The sequence below is a fragment of the Pinus tabuliformis genome, chromosome 6, assembly GCF_031772625.1.
Source record: "Pinus tabuliformis cultivar Carrire ecotype Pingquan chromosome 6, CPIR1, whole genome shotgun sequence".
NCBI classification, from domain to species: Eukaryota; Viridiplantae; Streptophyta; class Pinopsida; order Pinales; family Pinaceae; genus Pinus; species Pinus tabuliformis.
Window position 1 is genome coordinate 1,811,096,811 of NC_142292.1, and position 25,866 is coordinate 1,811,122,676.

Here is a 25,866-nt window from a genome sequence, read left to right on the forward strand (position 1 = left end):
CAATTACGAAGGCCCTCCATATACTATGTTATATCTAAAATAAAAACAAATTCTTAAAACTAATTTGCAAACAACTGAGCCTTTTTTACTTGGAAGAATAAATAAAGCAACTAAATCATGATAGGCATGATCAGAGAAAAGATCAAGACAAAACAATCTACATTGCCCAGCCCAGTTTTTATGAGAAAGGAATCAACCTGAAGTCAACTTCAAAACATCACGATGACTCTCTTGGGCAGTTAAAACATTTAAGTAGTTGGCTCCACAAAATACTGCATATTTTAATTCGTGGAGGGAAACCTCCTCTATAGAGATCGCTGGGCTGAATAAATAAATAAATAGTTGCAAATTATTCCATTGCAAAAGTCGCCTCCAAAGATTAAAGTTACAGTAGAAATGTACAAACAGGAGCACCAGCAGCTCCGTCAAGACATGAAATGCAGCCATATTACAACAGTATCACAATATGAGCCTTATAGGTTACTTTAATTTGGTGGTTCCACAGCCAAATCCTTTCAAATTTAGAATAAATCATGCTATCGAGTCTTCAACTTGTCAGACACAGTATTTGAAATAAGCTCGGACTTATGTATTAAAATGGAAGTTTTCCTCTCCATAATTCAAAACGCCGCTGAATATAAGACAATTCAAAGATTGTTCAACTTGAGCACGCAGCATGTAAGCTTTTGTTTACTTGAGGTTGACCTTCAAATAAAGTTTGCAATCTGCAGGATTGCTCCACAATCAGCTGATATGTAGAAGGAAACCGCCATGGAACAAATGCAAAATCATCCCCATATTCTTCCATCCCCTCTACTACAAATTCCCAAACCAGAGCTCCAGCTCCAGCACCCCCTTTCCTAGCTGATTCATATATTTTTCCATACATAGTTTTCAACAGCTGATCTCGGTGGCTCTCTTCAAAACCTTTATGATGTGAAGAAAGTCCAAACTCTGTAAAAAGCACAGGTTTCTTCAGGGTTTGCTCTCCATCATCAATATGAGAGGTTACCCATTTAGAAAAATACTTGAGTTTGTCCTCTAGCTCCACGTTAGGAATCCTGCACTCTCGTGTCCATATAATATTATAATGTGACAATAACAGGAAAATAACTCATAAGTGTGGTTCCAAGTTCCAACATCATACAATAGAATATTTGGAAGTATACTAATATGCACTGATAGAATTACTGATGGCTCGAAATTTTGAAAATGGATGCCTGTTACATGTCCTCTCTTGTCTAAATTATGAAATGGTTCCTAAGAAATTACTCACCAGCTATCAGGATAAGCATGGACAGAGGCAAAGTCAATCTCTTCAACTTGTGAATTCCAAATGAAATCCGAACCAAGTGAGACAGCCCAATCTCCAGGATTCAGTTCAATCTTATTAGGTGTTGTCTTCCCATAGAAGCCTTCAAGCCCAACAGTGAGGAGATGCCTACTATCCAATGATTTTATGAACTTTGCCATTTCACTTATCCAGGTCTGCATTTGAAATCCAAGCACCCTCATAAGAACAACAAAACTTTCTAGTGACTCCTTTTGATAACAAGATTTCCTGCATTTAGAAGCATATATGAATAATATATATTTAAATCACATAACTTTGATAATGAACAAACCACAGTCCAAGGACTGGCTTCATTACGAACATAAAATATTAGTCTACCTGAAGTGTATGACCAGATGCATCTGACATACAGCGAGGCTCATTCACAAGCTCCCATGCAAATATGGCTGGCTCATTGCGGTACTCAACTCCACTGATACTGTTTTTTCTCATTAAGATGGACTGTATAAGCAAAAGAAAATAAGGTCAGCCTATTGAGTATAAAATTGATATTTTTTGGAGAGTAGCTATAAGTATAGGACAAAGGCAGCATGCTTTCTGATATTTTAATGTTCATCTAGCCATCTTAGTAACAGAATATCATGATCCAGCCAGAAACTAAATATATGAGGAAATAACACATTGGCTAAGACTGTTAGAGATACATGCACGACTGATCATTAAGCACTCATTTCAACTTACTAATTAGCATGACATGTTTCAATTATTTTGACTCATGGAATGAAATAATGCTAGATTGTCATAATCAACTCAGATTTTTTATATAGAAGATGCACATTAAACCTCCACCCCAAGTTCAAAAGATTTTAACTTCTTGTACCAGGCTCATCTCCATCATATCAACAGGCTTCTCTTTTATGTTTGGCAGCAGTGTACTTCTAAATAAGTTAGACGCTTAATCCCCTAACGCATCCAATATTTAAGCATTCACTATTAAAGGATGACTTTCTTTTTACACTTGGACGGTTCATCAACAGATTGTGCTGTCCCTTGTAGAGATCAATTCAAGGAGTAATGATTTCTTAAATGCTTCTAGAAAAAGGTAGAAGAGCATCCCCTAAAGGTGCCATGTCTGAAAATTTTCTATGCAATATTCAATAAAGCCCAGACAATTTACAAACAAGGAAAGAAAAGAAATATCTCAACAGCAAGTACAGGACAGCCAGGTGAAGTAAGGCCAAAGCATGATGATTAAAACACTAGAAAATCTATACATCACTGGAAAGCTTTTGCACCATAAATGTCCGATACTTTGCAAAAGAGTTCTAATATGTAAACTTAATCCTGCAAGATGTCAGACAAAGAAGAAGACTCTGGAGTCTGGGATAAAAATGCCGAGGAGATATTCCATTAGCCTACAATATTAAAGACAAAACCATGGCTTTTCTGAAAAGCAGATCTTTTTCTTCATAAATAGTGCCCTTGTCTTGTCACTGCAGAAAAGCAGAAAAAATGTGGTTGATTTGCTCAACTGCCATAGGTAATAGGAATTCCACGATGAAAAGATAGAGGATGTGAATAATTCCCAGATAGAACAATGCACAACCTCATCAATCATATCAGAAAAGACTGATTTATGACAATTATTTTTGGGGTTGGATCATGCTGATACAAGAAATAATCTTAGGATTGCAGAATTTGAGTGAAGGCAGGAAATTGAGAACAAAGAAATTCTTTTACAATGCCATAATTGCACATTCGGTAAACAGAAGGATAATAAAATGAAGGGGTAGATACTAGAAACGGACCAAGAAATACAAAACTTGCTTACATCAACCAAGAGTGTGAAGAGCTCCACAATTTCAAGTTACATAGAATGTGTGTTTGTGACTCTGTCATCTTACAGGTTAGCATGCATTATCAATATCAAACAACCGATTCTTATAAGTTGGTGAAACTCATATTCATTAAGGATAGCTGATGCAAAAGCTTTGGTGTATGTTCATTTTGGACATTCTTTTACAATGCCATAAATGGACATTCGGTAAACAGAAGGATACAATAAAATGAAGGGGTAGAAACAGACCAAGAAATGCAAAACTTGCTTACATCAATCAAGATTCAAGAGTGTGGAGAGCTCCACAATTTCAAGTTACACAGAATGTGTGTTTGTGACTCTGTCATCTTACAGGTTGGCATGCATTGTCAATATCAAACAACCGATTCTTATAAGTTGGTCAAACTCGTACTCATTAAGGATAGCTGATGCGAAAGCTTTAGTGTATGTTCATTTTGGGTAGAGATTCAATCTCTGCCATTGAATGATAAAACTCCCCCATGAAACAATAAATGGGCTGTGTTTTCCACATCCCAGAAATGATCTTCCTGCTGAGGAAGACTTCCTAATTTAGAAAATTTTGTTTCCTATGTTATAGAAATGTGGAAATGTGATACTTTAGCTCTTTGAAATTGAGAATGAACTTCTACAATGGACCAACATTTAAGCCAGGCATTAGATCAAGAGCAATAACTTTACCTTAACATACTCCTTGTAGTATCCTTTAATGGTGGGATCAGAGAAAAAGGAATCATTTGAAGACCCCACATTTATACCAGCTGCTTGTGCCCATTCTACATATTGAACCTTGCCACCATAGGCATTGAGATTATTAACAAGGCTGAAAATCAACCTAAGTCCATTCCGTCTAGCTTCCACAATAACAAAATCTAATGCCTGCAATCACTGTCCCAGGGATTATCAATTTGTTGAAACTTAAAACATACTAAATAAGCAAGATATCACTTTGACAAGGAATTCTTCTATAACTATAAACAATCAGTTCTTGTTTCTTTAAATTACATAAAAGGAAAATTTATTCTCAATAGTAAAAACCAATGTCTTCTTTGCAAAATACTATTACCAAGTTCAATCAGGTCTGAGAATAAGTTCAAAATCTCATATAAAAGTGGCAGAGTATCTACCCTCAAAAAAGCATTCAAGAGCAGTGTTGAAAATATCGGTATCAGCAAAATATCGGCGAGGGTCCAGAAAACATCTTATCGGCAATATCGGCAAGCATAAAAAATGCATAATATATTCATTTTTTTCAAATTTCTAAACATATAAAGCAATAACAACATGAACTAAACACATTGGCACATAAATATGAAGAAAGCACTGATATATATGATGTCAAATAGAAATGATACATCAAACTTCAAAGGCGATACCAAATCCTCCTGATCCCTGATAATTGTCCAATCAAGGACTCAAACAAAATAACATCACATATCCTGCTGATCCCTGATAATTGTCCACTCAAGGACTCAAACAAAATAACATCACATATACAAAACTTTAACAGTATTTCATCATCATGAGTTATAAACTTATATGTAGGAAAAGTTGCAAAACAAATAAAACTAGCAACTTTCTATCTGAGACCATTGGCCTCTCCCTAGCAGCTTTCTTTCTGTCTTGTTCAGCAATTGCTTCAAGAGCTTTTTGTATAACCTCCGCACTAAAAACCATACAAGGCATTACATTTGCATCATGGGCAGAGAGTCTAGCCAGATGGTATTTCAATCGTGTAACCCCTCCCGACATCTTGGTCCCACACAATTTGCATGATATATATGCCCGATTTGCCCCACCAACAGCCTCCCCATACTCCCAAAATGGGTCCAAGGCTTTTGGCATATTTGACATTTGTAGGGAACTAATTCAAACCTAGGGCACAAAAAAACCAAAAAATTGGCATTAAACCCCCCAACACAACAAATAATAACTAATAACTAATAACCACCTCATTTAAAAAAAATTACTACATTATTTGCATTTTGCAATGTGAATGAAAAATGGCAATAAGAGGGTGCATAAGAAAGTTGAAAAAAAAAATGAAGCTCGCTGTCCAAATATGGAGAAATCAGAAAACCCTTGCATTGGCTCATGGGCATGAAAATCATAGCAAATGGAAAGAAAACAAAGAAACAAAATGTTGGTAGGCAAAGAGGCAAGCAATCATAACCCTAAATCTATGAAAAAATCATTAACATAGGGGTTTTTAAGAACATACCTGTTGATGGAAGAAATGAAGTTTGTCTCACTGTTCTTCAATATTTGATACACACAAAGATCTTAGTTGGTGGTGATAATCGTTGTCTGATCCTCAAACCCTCCTTGACAACCACCACAAAACTCTTCCCCTTCCTTCTCCAACACTCAGAAACAGAAATGAAGAAAAAAAAATGATTTTCCCTTTTTCTAGCCGCGGCATAACACGCCCGGCGATATTTTAGGTCGTCTTGCGATATTATGCCGAGATATCGGCGATATTTCGGAAATATCGCGATATTTTCGGGAGCTAAAATATCGCGATATTTTCTCGGGGATATTTCGGCTCGCCGAAAATATCGCAATATTTTCGATATTCATCACTGTTCAAAAGGACATCATCTCACAAGCATAGCTGAAATAAAATTAGCAATCGTATTTTCACTGTTTGGAACAGGATTTTAAGAGTTCTCTAGATAAGCAAGTGTCTCCTATAGAATTTAAGTAATCATTACTTCTGTTCAACAAAAAAAATTATATTGACAACTAGCTTATCAGCAAAGATAAAAATTGTTGATTTTCCATGGCATGTGAGAATCTAGGTTAATGACTTAAAATCTCTAACATAACCAACTCAAATGCCTCAACTTATCCTACTTTGCACAGCGGAAAAGTACACATCAGTGAATCAACTAGGGCACATGACAATTTTTTAAAAATTTCAACCCATCTTTGTGTTATTAACAAACTGATAATACAACCGTCTAGGGCTCCCATACCAGGGATCACGGCCCTCATACATCCATGAGTACAAGATACAAACTAGGGCTAGTTTTCAAACACCTATGACAACCAAACTGCCCAGAACAAGATACATTGACCGTCTAGTTGATGTAGCATGCAATCACAATTGTCGTGGCCGTATCCTGAACACCTACGGGTCCTTTGCTCTCGTTCTGCAACACTGCCTCTATCAAATGGTCCTGCTCCTTTAGGTTACTGAATCTCGGCTATCCAATCTGCCCTCTAGCTAATCATAAGTCCAACTACAACCAACACATTTGGTCTTCACGCTCACTAGCTGCTCCTTAGTCCTTCAAGGCCACAACACTTTGAGTCTTCTTGCTCACTGTTGCTCCTCAGCTACTTAGGGACTTCTTCCCACTATTGTCTCCCTGCACTGCTCCAATGAAGACAAACTTAGGGCAAGAGGGCTGCCACCTATCACCGCAAGACGTCCTTCTCCCACAATGAACTTGGGTTGTATAGTACTGCTCCTCTGGCTTATCAGACCTTGAGCTTCTTCAATCAACCACTTCTACCAGCTACCTTAGTCCTTCAAGGTGCTGCACTTAGGGCACACCAAGAATCACTCTCTCGCTGCCCTCCAACAGACCACGAGTGTCCTTCAATTCTGTCAAAACCTGGACTCCTTCCTGCACTGCATCTTGTGCTTCAGCTCTGCCCATTCTTCAGTCACTACTTGACTGATCTTGGGCTAATACAAAACTGCTCCTTTGTTCTGCAATAGCTCCTATATTGCACAAATCTGGATCTCCACTATGCTGCTGCTCCAAACCCTGAAGCTGCTCCATTAATATGCCCTCATCTAGGGTTGTTTCCATCTGTTGTTCAACCACTGCATACACACCTAGATCTGCCCAGATCTAGGGCTCTAGGTCTGCCATACATCACTCTTTGTTCACTTCATACAAGTCACACTTCTGCTCACACTTGGATTCATCATATGAGGTTATACATGCCATGCAACCCACAAAGATTGTCGCTCCTAATTACTGTGGCCTCTACACAGAACTCACACTTGAGCTTGTTAGGCTTCATTGGATGACTCCGCACCCTCTTCTTCACACACAGATCCAAGGAACATACATAGTTTCTCTTAGCAGACGTGGTATACACTGAACGGCCCTTACTGTTAGTTTTTGTAGCATCGGATGGTGTTCTAGTCTCGACAGTTGTCACAGAGGCTAAGAAACACTAGGACACCAGAACCCAGAAAAGGGTTTGGGAAAATCCACCTAGAGATGCCTTAATTAAGTTAATTAATCAGTAATTAAATTTTTCCTAAGTCTAACTTAGGGAAAATGATTAATTAATAGTAATTAATTGAGGAAGGTGAGATTTCTCTAGAAACTCACACGGATCAACTAGGAAATAATCTTAGCCATTGATTAAGTTTTAATCTTGGTCGTTGGAGTCTCATAGTGAGATTATAAGAAGGGGTCGATGGGTAGATGGAGGAGCACACTTGAGGTCGATTTCCTTGGGCAGTTCGACTTTCCAGAGAGCAGTTTGAGCCAGAGAAGGGAAGCAGAGACAAAGAGGGACAGAGACAATGAATCGAGAGGAAATGAGACAGTGAATCAAGAGGAAGTCTTCCAATTCCAGAGAGTCAGCTACAGGAGGGTCAAGTTTCCTCAGTGAGGTTGTGTAGAGCTGACGTAGAAGCTTCAGAGGCAGAGTTTGATTTGGCCAGACAGAGGGTCGATTCAGTTGCTGGAACCCAAGAGAATTTCCGGAAGAGGCCAATGAATCATTCTCAGAGGCTGGATTGGGCAAATAGCTTGATCAATTGCAATTCCAGGCAGAGCATACAAGTGCCTACGCAGATTTGACGGAGGGGTTTCGTGGAGCCCATTTAGAGCCAGTTTCGGAGTTGGATCAGTTTCAGGTGAGACAAAATTTGTCTCACTAATTTTATTTGGCCAATTTTCCTATAGTGGATTGCCAATTTGGGCATCCAGTTGTACTCATTTTTCTCATTGTTGTTTAATAATAAAAACCCTCAGTTGTTGCACCCGTTTTCCCAAGTTGGGTTTCTTCCAGGGACTTTATTCCAAAAATAATGGTGTTATATTTTATGTGTGCGCCAGTATTTTCTCAGTTTCCAGTTTATCTTCCACAGTATTTTTATTTGTGAAGATTGCAGTGTGATTAATTCGTTGTTGTCATAGCAATAAGATGATAAATTATTTAACAATTAGAAGAATTAATTCCAGGTGCTACAATAGAAATTTCGTAGTTTAAATTTTCACATAGTATCAGAGCGATTTTGACCTAGCAAGACGAATTTTCTGGGGGCTGCGCAGTACCTAAGCTAGGTTGTGTGAATTGTTGGGCAGTTTGACTGTTCAATGCAGGTTGGCAAAAAAATTTGGTTTGCCAAATTGAGTGATTCAAACAAGCAGAAGGGGGCAACAGCTCAATAATTTTCGCTAAGCAGATTCCTTGTTTGGGCGAAGAGGATTTTGCAATTGCTAGAGCAGAATAAACGTCGGGTGGAAGAGGAAGCGCACACACATAGGGAATTTATCTCAGAGCATTTCTAGCCTAGAAATCCATATTTCCAGTTGAAATCGGCAATAGCTACAAGCAGATTTTCTCACTCCAGAAAGGAGTGCAAATCGCAGATTCAGCAATCGAGCAGGGGGAAGAGGGATATTTTTGTTCCAGATTCAAAGATGGCCATAGCTGGGCTTAGACATCAAGATAGGTTGGAGGGAGCCTCCAACTTTGTCATCCAAAAGGCTAGGATGTCCTTCCTGCTAGATGAATTTGGCATAAAGACCTACGCAGAAAATGTCGTGGCAATATTGAATGATGCAGATCAACAGAGAATACAAGAAAGAGATGGCCAAAGTGAAGCGGATGATCCTACATGTGAGTCTGGGACCAAAAAGTCTCGCATATATTTGGCAAGAACACTACCAAGGAGATGTGGGATGCTCTCGCTTAGCTATATCAGAATCCTTCTGAGCAGCGAAAGATATTCCTGCAAGAGAAGTTGAGAAACATCGGGATGTAGAAGGGTGAAGAGATTGATCCCTTTCTCACCAAAATTCAGGAAATCCGAGATCAGCTTTCAACAGTTAGGGAGGTGCCTCGGCCTACAGAGCTTGTGTGTTTGGCCCTAAACAGCCTCTCAGAAGAATGGGAAGTATTCGTTCAAAGCATCTTGGGACAAGACACATTACCAGGGTGGCACAGGATGTCATCAAGCCTACAGCAGGAGGAGATGAGGGGAGCACTTGTGAAGACCTCCATCAGCGGAAGCAGCTGTAAGGGTTCGAACGGTGAAAAGGAGGAAGAAAATGTGGCCCTTGCATCAAAAGGTCCCAGTGAGGGGTAGGGGGAGAAGAAAAAAAGAAGGACCTATCTACGGTCAAGTGCTTCAGATGTGGTGAGTTTGGCAACGACAGTACTCAATGTTCGTTAAAGGAAGAAGGACAAGCAAGAGAAGCAAGACCAGGCAACAACATTCGCAAAGATAGACAAATTGTCCTCCAAGTTGGAGGAATACTTCGCCATGTTAGCAGTTATACCTCCAGGAGTGAGGTGGGGTGATATGGAGTTATAATCCCAGAGCAGCGCAGAGGTTTGGGGAGGGTCCATTGAGGTGTCTTCCTCATGGATCATTACCTTGCTACAAGGGCCCACAGTAGTCAGTAGCAAGATGGATCAATGTTAATTGATGCAGTCAGATTCTGGAGTGATAGTTGCAACTTGCAGACAGATGTTAAGGAGCACAGAGCGGTGTTGACAGCAAAGCAAGAGGCTTAGTAGCACAGTGAGCAATAGCGCAGATTCTTTAGTGGATAGTGCAATGGCTAGTAGCAGTCAGATGCTCAGGAGACAGATGTAGCGCAAAGACACAGTTGATTCAGTATTTCGGATGCTTCTCAACTGCAGTAACAACAACAACAAATGAGAGGGAGTTGCAGTACAAATGCAGAGTTGGCAACAATATAGCAGTGTCAACAACAACACAGATGCAACATCATAATTGCGTAGTGGTTGGTGGGTAGTGGCAGGCAATCACAGTGGCCAGACATCAGCAACGTGTATGCAAGATGATGCAGAGACAGGGTGTTGTAGCAGTACGACACTAGAACACCTTCCTCGCTAAGAGGGAGTGTTAGTTTTTGTAGCATCAGATGGTGTTCTAGTCTCGACAGTTGTCAGAAAGGCTAAGAAACACTAGGACTCCAAAACCTAGAAAAGGTTTCAGGAAAATCCACCTAGAGATGCCTTAATAAGTTTATTATCAGAAATTGATTTTTCCCAAGTCTAACTTAGGGAAAATGATTAATTAACAGTAATTCATTGAGGAAGGTGAGATTTCTCTAGAAACTCACACTGATCGACTAGAAAATAATCTCAAACATTGATTAAGTTTTAACTTTGGTCGTTGGAGTCCCGCAGTGAGATTATAAGAAGAGGTCGATGGGTAGATGGAGGAGCACACTTGAGGTCGATTTCCTTGGGCAATTCGACTTTTCAGAGAGCAACGACAATTTGCCTAAAGAATTCAAGCCAGAGAAGGAAAGCAGAGACAGTGAGTCCAGAGGAACTCTTCCAGTTTCGGAGAGTCAGCTCTAGGAGGGTTGAGTTTCCTTAGTGAGGCTGCGTAGAGCTGGTGCAGAAGCTTCAGAGGTAGAGTTCAATTTGGCCAGACAGAGGGTCAATTCAGTTGCTGGAGGCCAGGAGAATTTCTAGAAGAGGCCAACGAGTCATTCTCAGAGGCTGGATTGGGCAGACAACCTGATCAGTTGCAGTTCCAGGTAGAGTGTACAAGTGTTTATGCATATTTGACATAGAAACTAAGGCAGGGGTTTCATGGAGCCCATTTGGAGCCAGTTTCGAAGTTGGATCAGTGTCGGGTGAGATAAAATTTGTCTCACTAATTTTTTGTAGCCTGTTTTCCTTTATTGGATTGCTAGTTTGGGCATCTAGTTGTACAAATTTTTCTCATTGTTTCTTAATAATAAAAACCCTTAATTGTTGCATCAGTTTTCCAAGTTGGGTTTTATCCGAGGACTTTAGTCCAAAAATAACGATGTTATCTTTAATGTGTATGCCAATATTTTTTCAATTTCCAATTTATCTTCTGATAAATTATTTAACAAATAGAAGAATTAATTCCAATTGCTGCAATAGAAATTTCGTAGTTGAAATTTTCACACTTACTAGGGCTCTTATAGATTTGTTGTTCAACGTATAACAACCCTCCAACATCAGCGTTCTATGACCTTGCATTTAATGTCTTGTTGTACATTACAAGGCCACTGTTCTAGTGCATTTTCTTGTGCAAAAACCCTTCTCACAATCAACATTGGTGTCACAAACTTGAGCAACTCATCTTCTTGCAATAGATCTACATATTCGGCCTTCTATTACAGGGTATTGGCTTCTCCATGGATCACTACTCGTTGTGAGGGTTTTACACTCCTTGATGCATTGTACAGTGCCTCAAGATTTTGGCCTACAACTCCTATCTTGGCCAAATCCGATCTGAGTAGAAGGGTTCCTATCTCGGCCTCCTTTTCCCTTGATCTAACCCTTCTAGGTTTGTGGCTCCTCTTATCTGGCTTTCTTATCTTGTTTCTGCCCTATTGCTTGCCCTATTCCACATGCCTTATCAACCTTCTCTTCCGCCCTCATTCTTGCACTTCTGATCAAGATCTCGGCCCTCACACTTGTTAGTTTTTGTAGCATCAAAGATGTTCTAGTCTCGAGGCTTTGTGGAGAAGCTAAAACACAGGGATTCTCCATAACCCAAAAATCGCTTCTAGAAATTCCACCTAGAACTGTGTCAATTAGATTATTGGACTATTTTTAAATATTTCCTAAGTCTAAACTTTGTAAAAGTGGTTAATTAATCAGTATTAATTGAGAAAGGTGTGAATCATCTAGAAACTCACACAAATCAATCCAGAAATGATCTTAGCCATCGATTATGTTTTAATATTGGTCGTTGGAGTCCCAACTGGAGATTATAAGAGGAGGTCGATGGGTAGATGGACGACACACACTTGAGGCACAAGAGATCGATTTCCTTGGGCAGTTCCCAGAAGAGTTCGAACTAGAGAAGGGAAGCAGAGGGGCACAGAATGTGAGTCTGGAGGAATTTTTTCCAATTCCGGAGAGTCAAAAAGAGGAGGCCGAGATTTTCTCCAAGAGGCTGCGTAGAGGCAGCGCAAAGCCTCAAGAAGGCAATTCGATCCAGCTGAAGAGGAAGACGTTTTCAATTCCGAAGGTCGAGAAAGTTTTCTAGAGGGCGAGAGAAGCATTTTCCCATTCAGCAACAGGCGGGACAACTAGAATGGAAGTTGATTCAAGCAAAGTGTTTAAGGGACCATGCTAGGGTGACACAGGGTTTGCACAGAGCTGGTTGGACTGCTAGCTTTTCAGAGGCAATGAAGTGCCAAGATTGCTCGGAGAGAGGGTAATTTCCCTTAGAGAAATTTTTCCAGTATTCCTCTTGGATAGATTAGCCAATTTGGCAATATTTATTGTACTCAGACTTTCTCACTGTTGCTTAATAATAAAAACCCTCAGCTGCTACACCAGTTTTCCCAAGTTGGGTTTTTCTGGGGACTTTTGTCCAAAAATAACTGTCATAATTTTTGTGTGTGCCAATATTTTCTTAGATTCTAGTTTATCTTCCACAGTATTTTTTATTTGTGAAGGTTGCAGTGTGATTAAATCATTGTTGTCGTAGCAATAAAGAGTTAATTTAATTTACAGTTAGAAGAATTAATTCTAGTTGCTACAATAGGATTTTAGTAGTGAAATTTTCACAACACTTGTTCATAACCCAACAATCATGTAGCAAGGGTTTAAGGTCTATGGCATCATGGAATTAGCCCTATCTAGGGCTTGCAGATCTGTTCTCTCCTTGAGTATGAGTTTCCTTGAGGAATGTCCTCCATTAAATCTAAGCATTAACGGCCTCCTTCCAAACTTGGTTCTAACCTTTCTTGCTCCCACTCGACCTCCTTAGATCTTTGTGATCTAGAGGTACTTAGACCTCCTACCTTGGCTACATCTTCACTAGCCTCTTCATCAAATGAACTCCCTCTCACTTGATACCTTAGCCTTGTCCTAAGGCCTTCTTTAAATAGACTTCCCAGGCCTTCTATGGAACCCTCTAGACCTTAGGTGTTTGATCCTCTTTAGACTTAGGAATTTAATTTTAATTTTTCCTTTTAGAATTTTAAACCCCATCCAGATCTAAAACCCCTTCACTTGGATCTTTTGCCCACAAGGTCTTTTTGTGACCAAAATTCTCAGAAACCCCAATCTGGCCTTGTGGAATCAGGAATACCTCCCAAGCAACACTTTTCAACACTCCCTCTTAGCGAGGGAGGTACTTCCATTGAAGTATCCAACATCATCAGTGACACTAGCCCACCTGGCATCCACCTCTACAGCATACCCTATAGAATGAATTATTGTCACTGTAATGTCATTGCCTCATCAAAACCTGAAGATCTCGAACTTCCTCAAGGTTGCTCCCTCTGAGCCTACACGATCTCCACTGGCTCACACGCTACCACTTGCACACTCTGATCCACTAGCCCTTCAAAGTTCAAAGTAGGCTTTGATACCATGTTGATTTTCCATGGCATGTGAGAATCTGGGTTAATGTCTTAAAATCTCTGACATAACCAACTCAAATGCCTCAACATATCCTACTTTGCACAGCAGAATAGTACATATCAATGAATCAACTAGCAGTCTAGCGCACAGGGGAATTTTTAAAAAATTTCAACCCATCTTCGTTATATTAACAAACTGATAATACAACTGTCTAGGGCTCCCGTACCAAGGATCATGGCCCTCGTACATCCACGAGTACAAGATACAAGCTAGGGCTAGTTGTAAAACACCTATGGCAACCAAACTGCCCAGAACAAGATACACTGACCGTCTATTTGATGTAGCATGCAATCACAACTGTCGTGGTCATATCCTGAACACCTATGGGTCCTCCGCTCCCATTCTGCAGCACTGCCTCTTATCAATGGTCCTGGTACTTTAGGTTACTGAATCTCGGCTATCCAATCTGCCCTCTAGTTGATCATAAGTCCATCTACAACCAACACAGAGTTTTCATGCTCACTACCTGCTCCTTAGTACTTCAAGGCCACAACACTTTGAGCCTTCTTTACCACTGCTGATCTTCAGCTACTTAGGGACTTCTTCCTACGCTGCTCCAATGAAGACAAACTTAGGCTGGAAGACGTCCTTCTCCCACAATGAACTTGGGCTGTACAATACTGCCAATTTGCCACTTCTAACAGCTACCTTAGTCCTTCAAAGTGCTGCACTTAGGGCACACCAAGAATCACTCTCCCGCTGTCCTCCAACAGACCATGAGTGTCCTTCAATTCTGTCCAAACTGGATTCCTTCCTGCACTGCATCTTGTGCTTCAGCTCTGCCCATTCTTCAGTCACTACTTGACTGATCTTGAGCTAATACAAAACTGCTCTGTTCTGCAATAGCTCCCCTATTGCACAGATCTGGATCTCTACTATACTGCTGCTCCAAACCCTGAAGCTGCTCCATAAATCTGCCCTCATCTAGGGCTGTTTCCATCTGCTGTTCAACCACTGCATACACACCTAGATCTGCCATACATCACTCTCTGTTCGCTTCATACAAGTCATACTTCTGCTCACACTTGGATTCATCTTGTGAGGTTATACATGCCATACAACCCACAGAGACTGCCGCTCATCCTAATCACTGTGGCCTCTACACAGAACTCACACCTGACTTTGTTAGGCTTCATTGGATGACTCGGCACCCTCTTCTTCACACACAGATCCAAGCAACATACACAGTTTCTCTGAGCAGACTTGGTATGCACTGAACAGCCCTTACTAGGGCTCTTATAGATCTGCTGTTCAACGTAGAACAGCCCTCCAACATCAGCATTCAATGACCATGCATCTAATGTCTTGTTGTACATTACAAGGTCACTGTTCTAGCGCATCTTCTTGTGCAAAAACCCTTCTCACAATCAGCGCTGGTGTCACAAACTTGAGCAGCTCATCTTCTGCAATAGATCTACATATTCAGACTTCCATTGCAGGTTCTTAGCCTCTCGACGCATCACTACTCATTGTGAGGGTTTTACACTCCTTGATGCATTGTACAGTGCTTCAAGATTTCAGCCTACAGCTCCTATCTCGGACAGATCAGATCTGAGCAGAAGGGTTCCTATCTCGGCCTTCTTTTCCCTCAATCTAGATTCTAACCCTTCTAGGTCTGTGGCTCCTCTTATCTGGCTTTCTTATATTGTTTCTGCCCTATTGCTAGCCCTATTCCACACGCCTTATCAGCCTTCTCTTCCGCCCTCACTCTTGCACTTCTGATCAAGATCTCGGCCTCCCTAGTCTGCTGATCTATACCACAGAGATAGGCCTACCAATCTGCGGCTTTATCTCAGGATGGAGATCTGCCTCTAAGGGTCTCGGCCCTCACACTTGTTCATAACCCAGCAATCATGTAGCAGACTTTAAGGTCTGTGGCATCATGAAACTAGCCCTATCTAGGGCTCACAGATCTGATCTCTCCTTGAGTACGAGTGCCCTTGAGGAACTTCCTCCATTAAATCTGAGCATCAATGGCCTCCTTCCAGACTTGGTTCTGACCTTTCTTGCTCCCACTCGACCTCCTTAGATCTCAGCGATCTAGAGGTACTCAGACCTCCTAGCTTGGCTACATCTTCGCTAGCCACTTCATCAAATGAATTCGCTCTCACTTGATGCCTTAGCCTTGTCCTAAGGCCTGCTTTAAATAGACTTCCCAAGCCTTCTATGGAACCCTCTAGACCTTAGGGGTTTGATCCTCTTTAGACTTAGAAATTTAATTTTAATTTTTCCTTTTAGAATTTTAAACCCCATCTGGGTCTAAAACCCTTTCACTTGGGTATTTTGCCCACAAGGTCCTTTTGTGACCAAGATTCTCACAAACTCCAATCTGGGCTTGTGGAATACCTCCCAAGCTACGCTTTTCAACATAAATTAGCATAAAATCCCAGACATAATGTTCCTGAAGTGCCAAGCCAGCTGCTTTATTGCCTGTTAACTGTAACTCTATTCAACATTTCTATATGTTCCAGGTTACTGCAAGGGCATCTGCAAATCTGGAAGTTGCAAAAGGTTGGTCAATATTTATTCTTTCTATGATGTGATTGCTTCTTCTCTAGGAAAAATAAAAGCCACAACCATTGAATCATCAACCTTTACAGAGCATTGTCATGGCAGATTTTAGCTAATTGCAAAAAACTAAATTGGTGGTTTTGTGCAACCCTTACTCTCTGAATTGCATTTTGGAGGCTGCAAGCTAGCACAATGGTCCTGTTACCACTCAATCTGTCATTCTGAATGTGTGAAAGCCCAAAGCATTGAGCTAATAGATTTGGGTAACTAAGAGGTTGGCCACAGTCACCCTGCCAACCTTCCTCTATTCTTCAAGCCAGCTCTCTCCAGCTCATGGGAGACTTCCCTAATGAGGGTTGCTGGAAATTAAAGCTATGAAGTGCAAGGTGATGTGAAGGGTAATCTCCAACAAAGCAGGTTTAAAAGTTGAAAGGAAAATGAATGGATGGTGGGCTAGAGATTAGTTCCTTGTATATTGGGTGAATGGAGTCACAAGGACACAAATGGGAGGCAATTCTAAAGATGAAAAAAGGTAATGTGGCAGAGAAGTACAAACCCATGTTACCCTTTCCTTGCTGCCCTGTATCGCAGAAATAAACCTGGGGTTATTGCATCTCTAGACAACATCCCATGCTCAAAGTGATTACAGTTATCACGAGTCATGTTAATGTCTATTCAGTCCACAAGTAGAAACAACATAATCATTGACAAAACTCCAATGATAGATCAACAGTGTTGAATAATGTAACTAGTGTCGGTCTTCATAATGTAATCTATGTCACATGGTTCGGGTTCGAATTCGAGTTCGGAAACAATTAAATTTGATTCGAATTCGAATTTTCCGACGAGGTTCGTATGAGATTCAGCATTAAGTTCGACTATATATATGTGTGTGTGTGTGTGTATATATATATATATGACATAAAATAATAAAAAATCAAAATCAATCAATAACACTATATGAGTGGTAGTGAGCACCCACGAGCCACAAATCACGACCACTATTAACTTCACGCTCCAGGCAGCGGGGACAAGCAGCATCTAGAAATTGAATTCAGGAAATTGCAGAGAATACAACACGCAGTGGCAGCACTGAGCACAATAGAGCGAGTACACTCAGACTGAAGTTGGCTTGTGAAAATCTATCGACAACCATGGTAAATAAAGCCAAACCAGTGTCCACCACGGGAAACTAATTGGTGGGAAGCGGAACAAGAGAAAACCATGTGTTGCCCATGGTTTTTCTCATAAACCTTAAAACCACTGACAAAAACTGCCCAAAATCTAACCTCGAACCCCAAAAAAAATTTAAAAAATTATAAAATTGGGCTTTAGGTTCGTCTTTAGGTTCACCTTCAGGTTCGAATTTGTTGAAGTTCGAATTTGAGGTTCAACTATCAGGTGCGAATTCATTGAGGTTCGACTATCAAGTTCGCCGAACCTAAATGAATTTGAATTTTTTTTTGGGTTTGCCGAATTTCGAACCTCAAGGTTCAAATTCGGCGAACCCTGTGACATAGAATGTAATAAAATGTTATTTTTGTCATAGATTATATTCATTATTTATTATTATTATTATTATTGGTCAAAACATGTTCTTCATGCTTATAAAGTCAATTCAGTCAAATAGAATCAAAAGGAAATGTATTTGAGTCAAGTCCCATTTGGAATCTTTGTAAGAAAAGAAAAAGAAATTTATTTTTGAGTCAAAGTGTTAACACAAGACCAAGTCGGCCTAAGAGGCAGCTATTCGACCCTTCTGGACAGCTATATATACAAGTCAACTAGACCTCTAGGAAGCTCATTCATTCACATTCAACATCACAACGACTTTTGTGCCAAAAAATAAGAAGACAACCAAAGTCAAAGGAGAGAGAAGACGCGTTTTTTTCCCTAGTTCTGCTCACATGTGTGAATTTTTCTGAGGTACTGCATGCCCGAAATTTCAGGAGCTGAAATTTCAGGGTTTGACCAGATTCAGATTTTTGACCAGTGTTAACTTTTGTTGACTTTGACTTCATTGGAGGAGGGTTGACTCAGTAAACTTGTGGCAGTCTTGGTCTTGGTTTTGGGTCTTGGATATCTCATTTTATTCTGATTCTATAAGAGAAGGATTGGTTGGGTTTTCCCCCTTGTGAGGTTTTGCCCTGGCTTGGAGCCTAATTTCTAGTGTTCTTTGTCTCTTTGTGATCCTTTTGTTTTTGAACATTTGTATAATTGCTTGATGAAGAGAACATAATAAGTAATAAGAAAGCAGATAACAATAACAAGTAATTATCATGAAGAGGAAACGAGTTTTAATCTACACTATACTTGGTTCCTTAACAAACAGAAAATGGAAAAGATATACAAAATTCCTGCTCCCAAAAGCACGTGTCTAGATGTAGAAATTTCTCATTTCCCACCCCGGTTTTCAGTTTCTCCTTATTTCTCCCATATAGTTAAATGCCCTTTCCCATAACCATACATTTAACAAGCTGAAAAAAATAAATTTGCTGAAAACACAAATTCTGGAAATTTTACAGGATGCTGGATTGCAGAAATAAAAATCAGCAGTAATAAACATCCATTAAAACACATTTAAACACTAAGATTTTTGGTCAATGTGACCCTGGAAAAACCCCCTACAACTCTTGGGGAAAACCAGTTTGAGAGCTCTTCTTTATTTCTGAAAATTGCCTTTTACAGTGAGAAATTTTCAGCAAAAAAAATCAGCAAGCAAATTTACAACTTATCTCTTTTCCCATGCTTCACAGCAAACTGGAAATTACAGCAAACAGGACAGCAATAAATGCTCTACAGTCTCCTCTATTTTCGTGCCCACTTTCAGCATTAAATGCTGTTGTATGGCCCTCGTTTTGCGTGCAAAAAAACCAGCAAACTGCTCTTCGATTTTTGTGCAAACCTCTCCTCGAAAATCGTGCCAAAATCTGCCTTTCACTGTGTGCTGAATCAGCTGTACAAATCTGCTCAACTGCTGCCTTGGAATGTGTGCCAAGCTGCTGTCTCCTTCTCCTCCCTGCTCAGAAATCTCTCTTGCTCTTTTGCTCTCCTTCTCCCAATCTGCTCATGAAAGAATTGAATCGAATGTGATCTTTTCCTCCTTTTCCTCTCTTAATATAACTCCAAATGACTTTTGGGTGACCCAAGTGACTTTTGGGTGATCTCTAAATCCAATGGCTGAAATAGATTTAGATCAATGGCTGAGATTAAATGCTCATTTAAATCTCACTTTTTATTTTTTAATTCACCCCACTTTAATAAAGACCCACTTAGTCATTTATTTCCAAAGTCACTTTTCCTTTCTAATTTTTCATTGACTTTATAAAAGTCACTTTAAAATTAGACTTAGTAACTTTATCACTTAAAGTCACTTTTAAATTAGATTTAACTTTATAAAATTATAAAGTCACTTTAGGAGAAAAATTAAATTCTTTTGGACACTTTTCCCTAGGCCAAAGATCAAAGCCTAAGGGAACCACTTGTCCTCCGGTACCAAATTTCAACACTCCCTCTTACCAAGGAAGGTGTTCCTCACCACACCCATCTTGTCTCTAAAGTAGACATGCTTGCCCCATGGTAAGGCTTTGGTAAGGATATCTGCAACCTGCTCATCAGTGGAAATATACTCAAGCTTCACAACTCCCTTCTGAACATAGTCTCTGATAAAATGATATCTGATCCCGATATGCTTTGACCTGTCATGAAATACTGGATTCTCCGTGAGTTTAATGCAACTCTGATTATCACAGTAAATCACTGAAGGTCTCAACGGCTGACCAAATAAGCCAAACAACATCTTGCGAAGCCAGATAGCCTCACAACTAGCTAGACTGGCTGCCATATACTCTGCTTTCGCTGAACTCAGTGCTACTGACTGCTGCTTCCAGCTGAACCATGACACTACTGCTGAACCCAACCCAAAACAGCACCCTGAAGTGCTCTTCCTATCAGAAGCACAACCTGCCCAATCAGAATCAGTGTATCCTGCCAATCTCACTCCATCTCCCTGCCTGTAGTCCAGACCATAATCCACTGTCCCCTGCAAGTACCGCAAAATGTGTTTTGCAGCCACCCAGTGAACCTTCCTAGGCTCACACATAAACTGACTCATCGTGTTGACTGCAAAACAGATATCTAGTCTAGTGTTGACCAAATACATCAAGGAACCAATCAGCTGCCTGTACAATGTGGGATCCACCAACTCGGAATCCGAAGCATGAAGCTTCTTCCAGTTGGTGATCATTGGTGTCGACATGGGTCTACAATCCTCCATGTGGAATCTGCTAAGGATATCCACAATATACTTCCCCTGCCCCAGGAAGAAATGCCCCTCCTCCTGCCACACCTCCAAACCCAAAAAGTAATGCATCAAGCCGATGTCCTTCATCTCAAACTCCGTCGCAAGATCTCTCTTGCAGTGCTCTATGAGTCTCTCTGCACCTGTAATGATCAAGTCATCCACATACAGCACCAGAATGAGAGGCTCCTCACCAATCACAAAAAAGTAAAGGTTCGGATCTGCCTCACTCTTTGTGAAACCCATCCCCTACAAATATGTATCTATCCTGGAGTACCAAGCTCTGGGAGCTTGCTTCAGGCCATAAAGGGCCTTCTTCAGTCTGCACACATGGGACTCCTTCCCATGCACCTCAAAGCCCTGTGGCTGCTCAATGTACACCTCCTCCTGTATGAAGCCATTGAGAAATGCGGTCTTCACATCCATCTGGTGGATCTTCCAACCCATCTCTGCTGCTATCGATATAATGAAGCAGATCGAAGTATATCGAGCCACGGGAGCGAAGGTCTCCTCATAATCAACTCCCTCTACCTGGGAAAACCCTCTAGCCACAAACCTCGCTTTGAATTTCTCAATGCTGCCATCTGCAGCATGCTTTACCTTGTAAAGCCATCTGGAAGTAACCACGGATTTTCCCTCAGGCCTCGGCACCATCTCCCAAACATCATTCTTCATGATAGAAGAATACTCCTCCTGCATGGCCTCTCTCCAGACCTGCTGGCTAGCTGCCTCCTCATAGCTAGAAGGCTCAGAGTCAAGGATGCTGGTAACCATCGCCATATAGCTACAAAACCTCTCAGGTGGTCTACTCTCTCTGACCGGCCTCTTCGGCTCAGCAACAGATGTGGCATCTCTCAAGGTGTCCTGAAGCCACTTGGGCTTTCTCTTCCCTAAGCATGCTTCTCCCATAGGAGAATGAAACTCCTCCTCCTCATCACCATCAGTAGCCTGAACTCCTGACTGTCTGTCTGCTGTCCTCCTGCCTGCACCTGAACCTGTAGAAGCTGAGGTACCGTGTGAACTGTCCATCAATGGACTCCCTAGTGAACTGCTCTGTGAACTGCTCTGTATGTTGCCCGGAGCACCACCCCTCTGGCTCGGCGAGCCACTACTCACTGACAGACCTGACATCCTCATAGATGTACCTCCGGATCCTCCTGATCCCTGCCCACTGGATCCCTGCGACTGACTTAACTGCTGCTGAGGGTCTGGCTGATCCAGATACTCTAACTCCCGTGACCTCCTAAAGGCCCTGTCCTCCTCGAACTTCACATCCCGTCTGACAACAACTCTCCTCTGTGCAGGAATGTAAATCCGAAAGGCCTTTGAGGTCTCACTGTAGCCCACAAAGATACCCTTCTCTGCGGTGGGCTCTAGTTTGGTCCTCTTCTCCTTGGGTATATAGGAGTATGTAATGCATCCAAAGATATGAAGATGACCAATATCAGGCTTCTTCCCAGAGAAAGCCTCCTCCGGAGTCATGTGCCCCAAGGCACGATACGGACTCCTGTTCTGCAAGTAAACAGCTGTGTTGCAGGCCTCTGCCCACAAGAACAATGGCAACCCCTGATCATGTAACATGGCTTTGGCAGCCCTTATGATGGATCTGTTCTTCCTCTCCGCAACCCCGTTCTGCTGGAGGTTGTAAGGAACAGTGAACTCCCTCCTAATGCCTGCCTCCGCACAATAGTCAACAAACTCTCCAAGGGTGTACTCTCCTCCATTATCCGACCTCAAGGACTTGATCTTTCGACCTATCTGAGTCTCCACAAGAGCTCTGAACTCCTGAAACCGCTTGAAGACCTCACTCTTGGTCTTCAAAAAATAAATCCAGGTCCTCCTGGAGTGATCATCGATGAATAAAACATAGTACTCATATCCACTCAAGGAAACATGAGACATCCGACCGCTCACATCGGAATGAATCAAATCAAGTATCCCCGTCGCTCTGTTGTCACTGTTGGGAAAAGGGGATTTGGCAAATTTGCCCATCGCACAACCTCTGCAAGTATCAAAGTGATCAGTACTGAAATCTGGCACACCTGTAGTGATCTCCCGCAATGTCCTCAAGGCTCCATGATACATATGTCCCATCCTGCAGTGCCAAATCTCACACAGCTCAAAACTGCTAGCTCTGTTGTCGGTACTACTGCTCAATGCCAAAAGGGGCTGGAATGCAAACTTGTACACCTTTGCATGGCGTACACCTATCACTCTAGCTGAATCAGCTGGAGTGCCCCTGGGATACATCAACACCTGTCCTCCCCTGAACAGTACCTCATATCCTCTGTCCTCCAAAGCTGAGACGGATATGAGGTTCTTCCTCATCCCTGGCACATAAAGAACCTCTGACACCTTCAAGGGAGGTTTGGACTCCCTCTGAAATGTCACTGTCCCCACCCCGACTGCTCTAACAACTCTGTCATCACCGAGTATTACCTCAATATCAGTGCCACTCTCTGAAAGCTCTGAGAAGTACTCACGGACTCCTGTCATATGACGTGAAGCCCCACTGTCCACATACTAGATACCTGAAGATGCTCCGCTAATCGAGGGAAAAGCATGCTCCCTCTGAACCTGTGTGGCAGGTGATCCTGCACTAGAGGACTCACACGTAGTGAACGCAAACTCTCGGTCAAAACGACCAACAAAGTCCTCAATCTCTGCTGAAGCTGCCACGTCTTGGTTCTTCCCCTTCTTCTTCTTCTTCTCCAGACACACAACTGCATAGTGTCCCATCTTTTGACAATTCCAACACTTCACCTTGGAATAGTCCTTCTGTGTGTTCCCCTGTTTACCTTTACATTTGCCTTTGCCCCCACCACTGCTTGTGGAAGCCTGCTTCTTCCCTTTGCCTTTCTTGCCTCCTGCCACTAGTGCTACATCCTCATCCTGCTCAACTGGCTTGGCTGCCCCAAGCTGACCTTTCCTGATCTCTATCTGAATGCAATCATCCCAAAACTTCTCCCATGTGGGAAGGGTCTCACGTGCACAAACCCCATCAGCAAAGTTCAACCATGAACGGGGGAGGCCATTCACTACAATCCGCACCAACTCAATGGGTGGAATGGCCTCTCCAATCGCTGCCAACTCATCTCTCACATTAGTAATCTTTGTGAGATATCCAGCTGCACTATCATTACCCATCTTAATGTTCTTCAGCTTCTCCTTCAGGACCATCTTCCGGTTCTCATTGGTACTCTGGTAGAGATTGGACAATGTTGTCCACATCTCATGGGCATTGCTCTTTCCTCTCACATGAGGAATGCAATGGTCTTTGATTCCGTCTAGAATCAGCCTCTTACCCTTGTTGTTCTTTTTATTATAAGCAGCCAACTGAGTAGCATCAGTGGGCACAACAACAGGGTTCTGTGTGGTATGCACCATGATATCCCAGACTTCTGTCTCCTCAAAGATACTCTGCATTCTCTCCTTCCAAACGCTGTAATTTGTATGCCCATTCAGCCTATCCTCCACCCTTAATCCCAATGACATCCTGCTGTCCTAAAACTGAAAAATAACACTGCTGTAGTAAAGATAAAACTGTTGTTTATGAAAAAATCAACTTGCTGGAATTTTCTGAGTGAAAAATCAGCAATTGTAATTTTTCCTTTTGCTGTCCCAAACTGCCCTTCAGCACTCAAGCTCTGATACCATGTAGAAATTTCTCATTTCCCACCCCGGTTTTCAATTTCTCCTTATTTCTCCCATATAGTTAAATGCCCTTTCCCATAACCATACATTTAACAAGCTGAAAAAAATAAATTTGGTGAAAACACAAATTCTGGAAATTTTACAGAATGCTGGGAATTACAGAAATAAAAATCAGCAGTAATAAACATCCATTAAAACACATTTAAACACTGAGATTTTTGGTCAATGTGACCCTGGAAAAACCCCCTACAACTCTTGGGGAAAACCAGTTTGAGAGCTCTTTTTTATTTCTAAAAATTGCCTTTTACAGTGAGAAATTTTCAGCAAAAAAAATCAGCAAGCAAATTTACAACTTATCTCTTTTCCCATGCTTCACAGCAAACTGGAAATTACAGCAAACAGGACAGCAATAAATGTTGTACAGTCTCCTCGATTTTCGTGCCCACTTTCAGCATAAAATGCTGCTGTATGGCCCTCGTTTTGCGTGCAGAAAAATCAGCAAACTGCTCTTCGATTTTTGTGCAAACCTCTCCTCGAAAATCGTGCCAAAATCTGCCTTTCACTGTGTGCTGAATCAGCTGTACAAAGCTGCTCAACTGCTGCCTTGGAATGTGTGCCAAGCTGCTGTCTCCTTCTCCTCCCTGCTCAAAAATCTCTCTTGCTCTCCTTCTCCCAATCTGCTCATGAAAGAATTGAATCGAATGTGATATTTTCCTCATTTTCCTCCCTTAATATAACTCCAAATGACTTTTGGGTGACCCAAGTGACTTTTGGGTGATCTCTAAATCCAATGGCTGAAATAGATTTAGATCAATGGCTGAGATTAAATGCTCATTTAAATCTCACTTTTTATTTTTTAATTCACCCCACTTTAATAAAGACCCACTTAGTCATTTATTTCCAAAGTCACTTTTCCTTTCTAATTTTTCATTGACTTTATAAAAGTCACTTTAAAATTAAACTTAGTAACTTTATCACTTAAAGTCACTTTTAAATTAGATTTAACTTTATAAAATTATAAAGTCACTTTAGGAGAAAAATTAAATTCTTTTGGACACTTTTCCCTAGGCCAAAGATCAAAGCCTAAGGGAACCACCTGTCCTCTGGTACCAAATTTCAACGCTAGATTACTTTCAACAGAACAGAAATAACATTTAAAATCTGAAATACAGCCAAGAGATCTCTCATTAAACTCCCAAGGAAGAGAAGTCCCCCACTTCCAACCATGCCAAAATGAGAGGGAGATGCTCTTTAAATAGAACCTCTAGCTTAACCTCTTGCAATATTTTTTTTATTTCTTTTTTTATTTCATTTATTTTAGAAAGTGTTAAAAGTATTCAAGCTTCCAAAATAGGCCTCCACGCAACAAAACAGCTCCACCCATGAGATGGGCCTAATGCCATGGTATCCCTACAAACCGTGCAACAGATTAGAGGGGTGTCATAGGGTTCATGGGGATATCATGGCATTGGGCCCATTTCACCAGCGGAGCTATTTTGTTGTATGGAGGCCTATTTTCCTGAATACTTTGCACATTTTTTAGAATAATAAAATTATATATATAGTGAGAGGTTGAGTTAGAGGCTCTAT

At 41.2% G+C, this 25,866-nt stretch overlaps 1 protein-coding gene across 1 annotated transcript in view; it reads right to left on the reverse strand.

Annotated features, from left to right (window-relative positions):
- Positions 1-327: 327 nt before the first annotated feature.
- LOC149266258 (mannan endo-1,4-beta-mannosidase 2-like) overlaps positions 328-25,866 on the reverse strand; it is a 34,902-nt gene continuing 9,363 nt past the window's right edge. Inside the window, exons 2-5 of the mRNA XM_089430202.1 lie at positions 3,831-4,028; positions 1,673-1,795; positions 1,277-1,488; positions 328-1,061 (exon numbers count right to left, since the gene is read on the reverse strand). Of these exons, the coding sequence (XP_089286328.1) occupies positions 659-1,061; positions 1,277-1,488; positions 1,673-1,795; positions 3,831-4,028 (936 nt within the window). The 3' untranslated portion in view covers positions 328-658. The remainder of the gene's footprint in view (positions 1,062-1,276; positions 1,489-1,672; positions 1,796-3,830; positions 4,029-25,866) is intronic.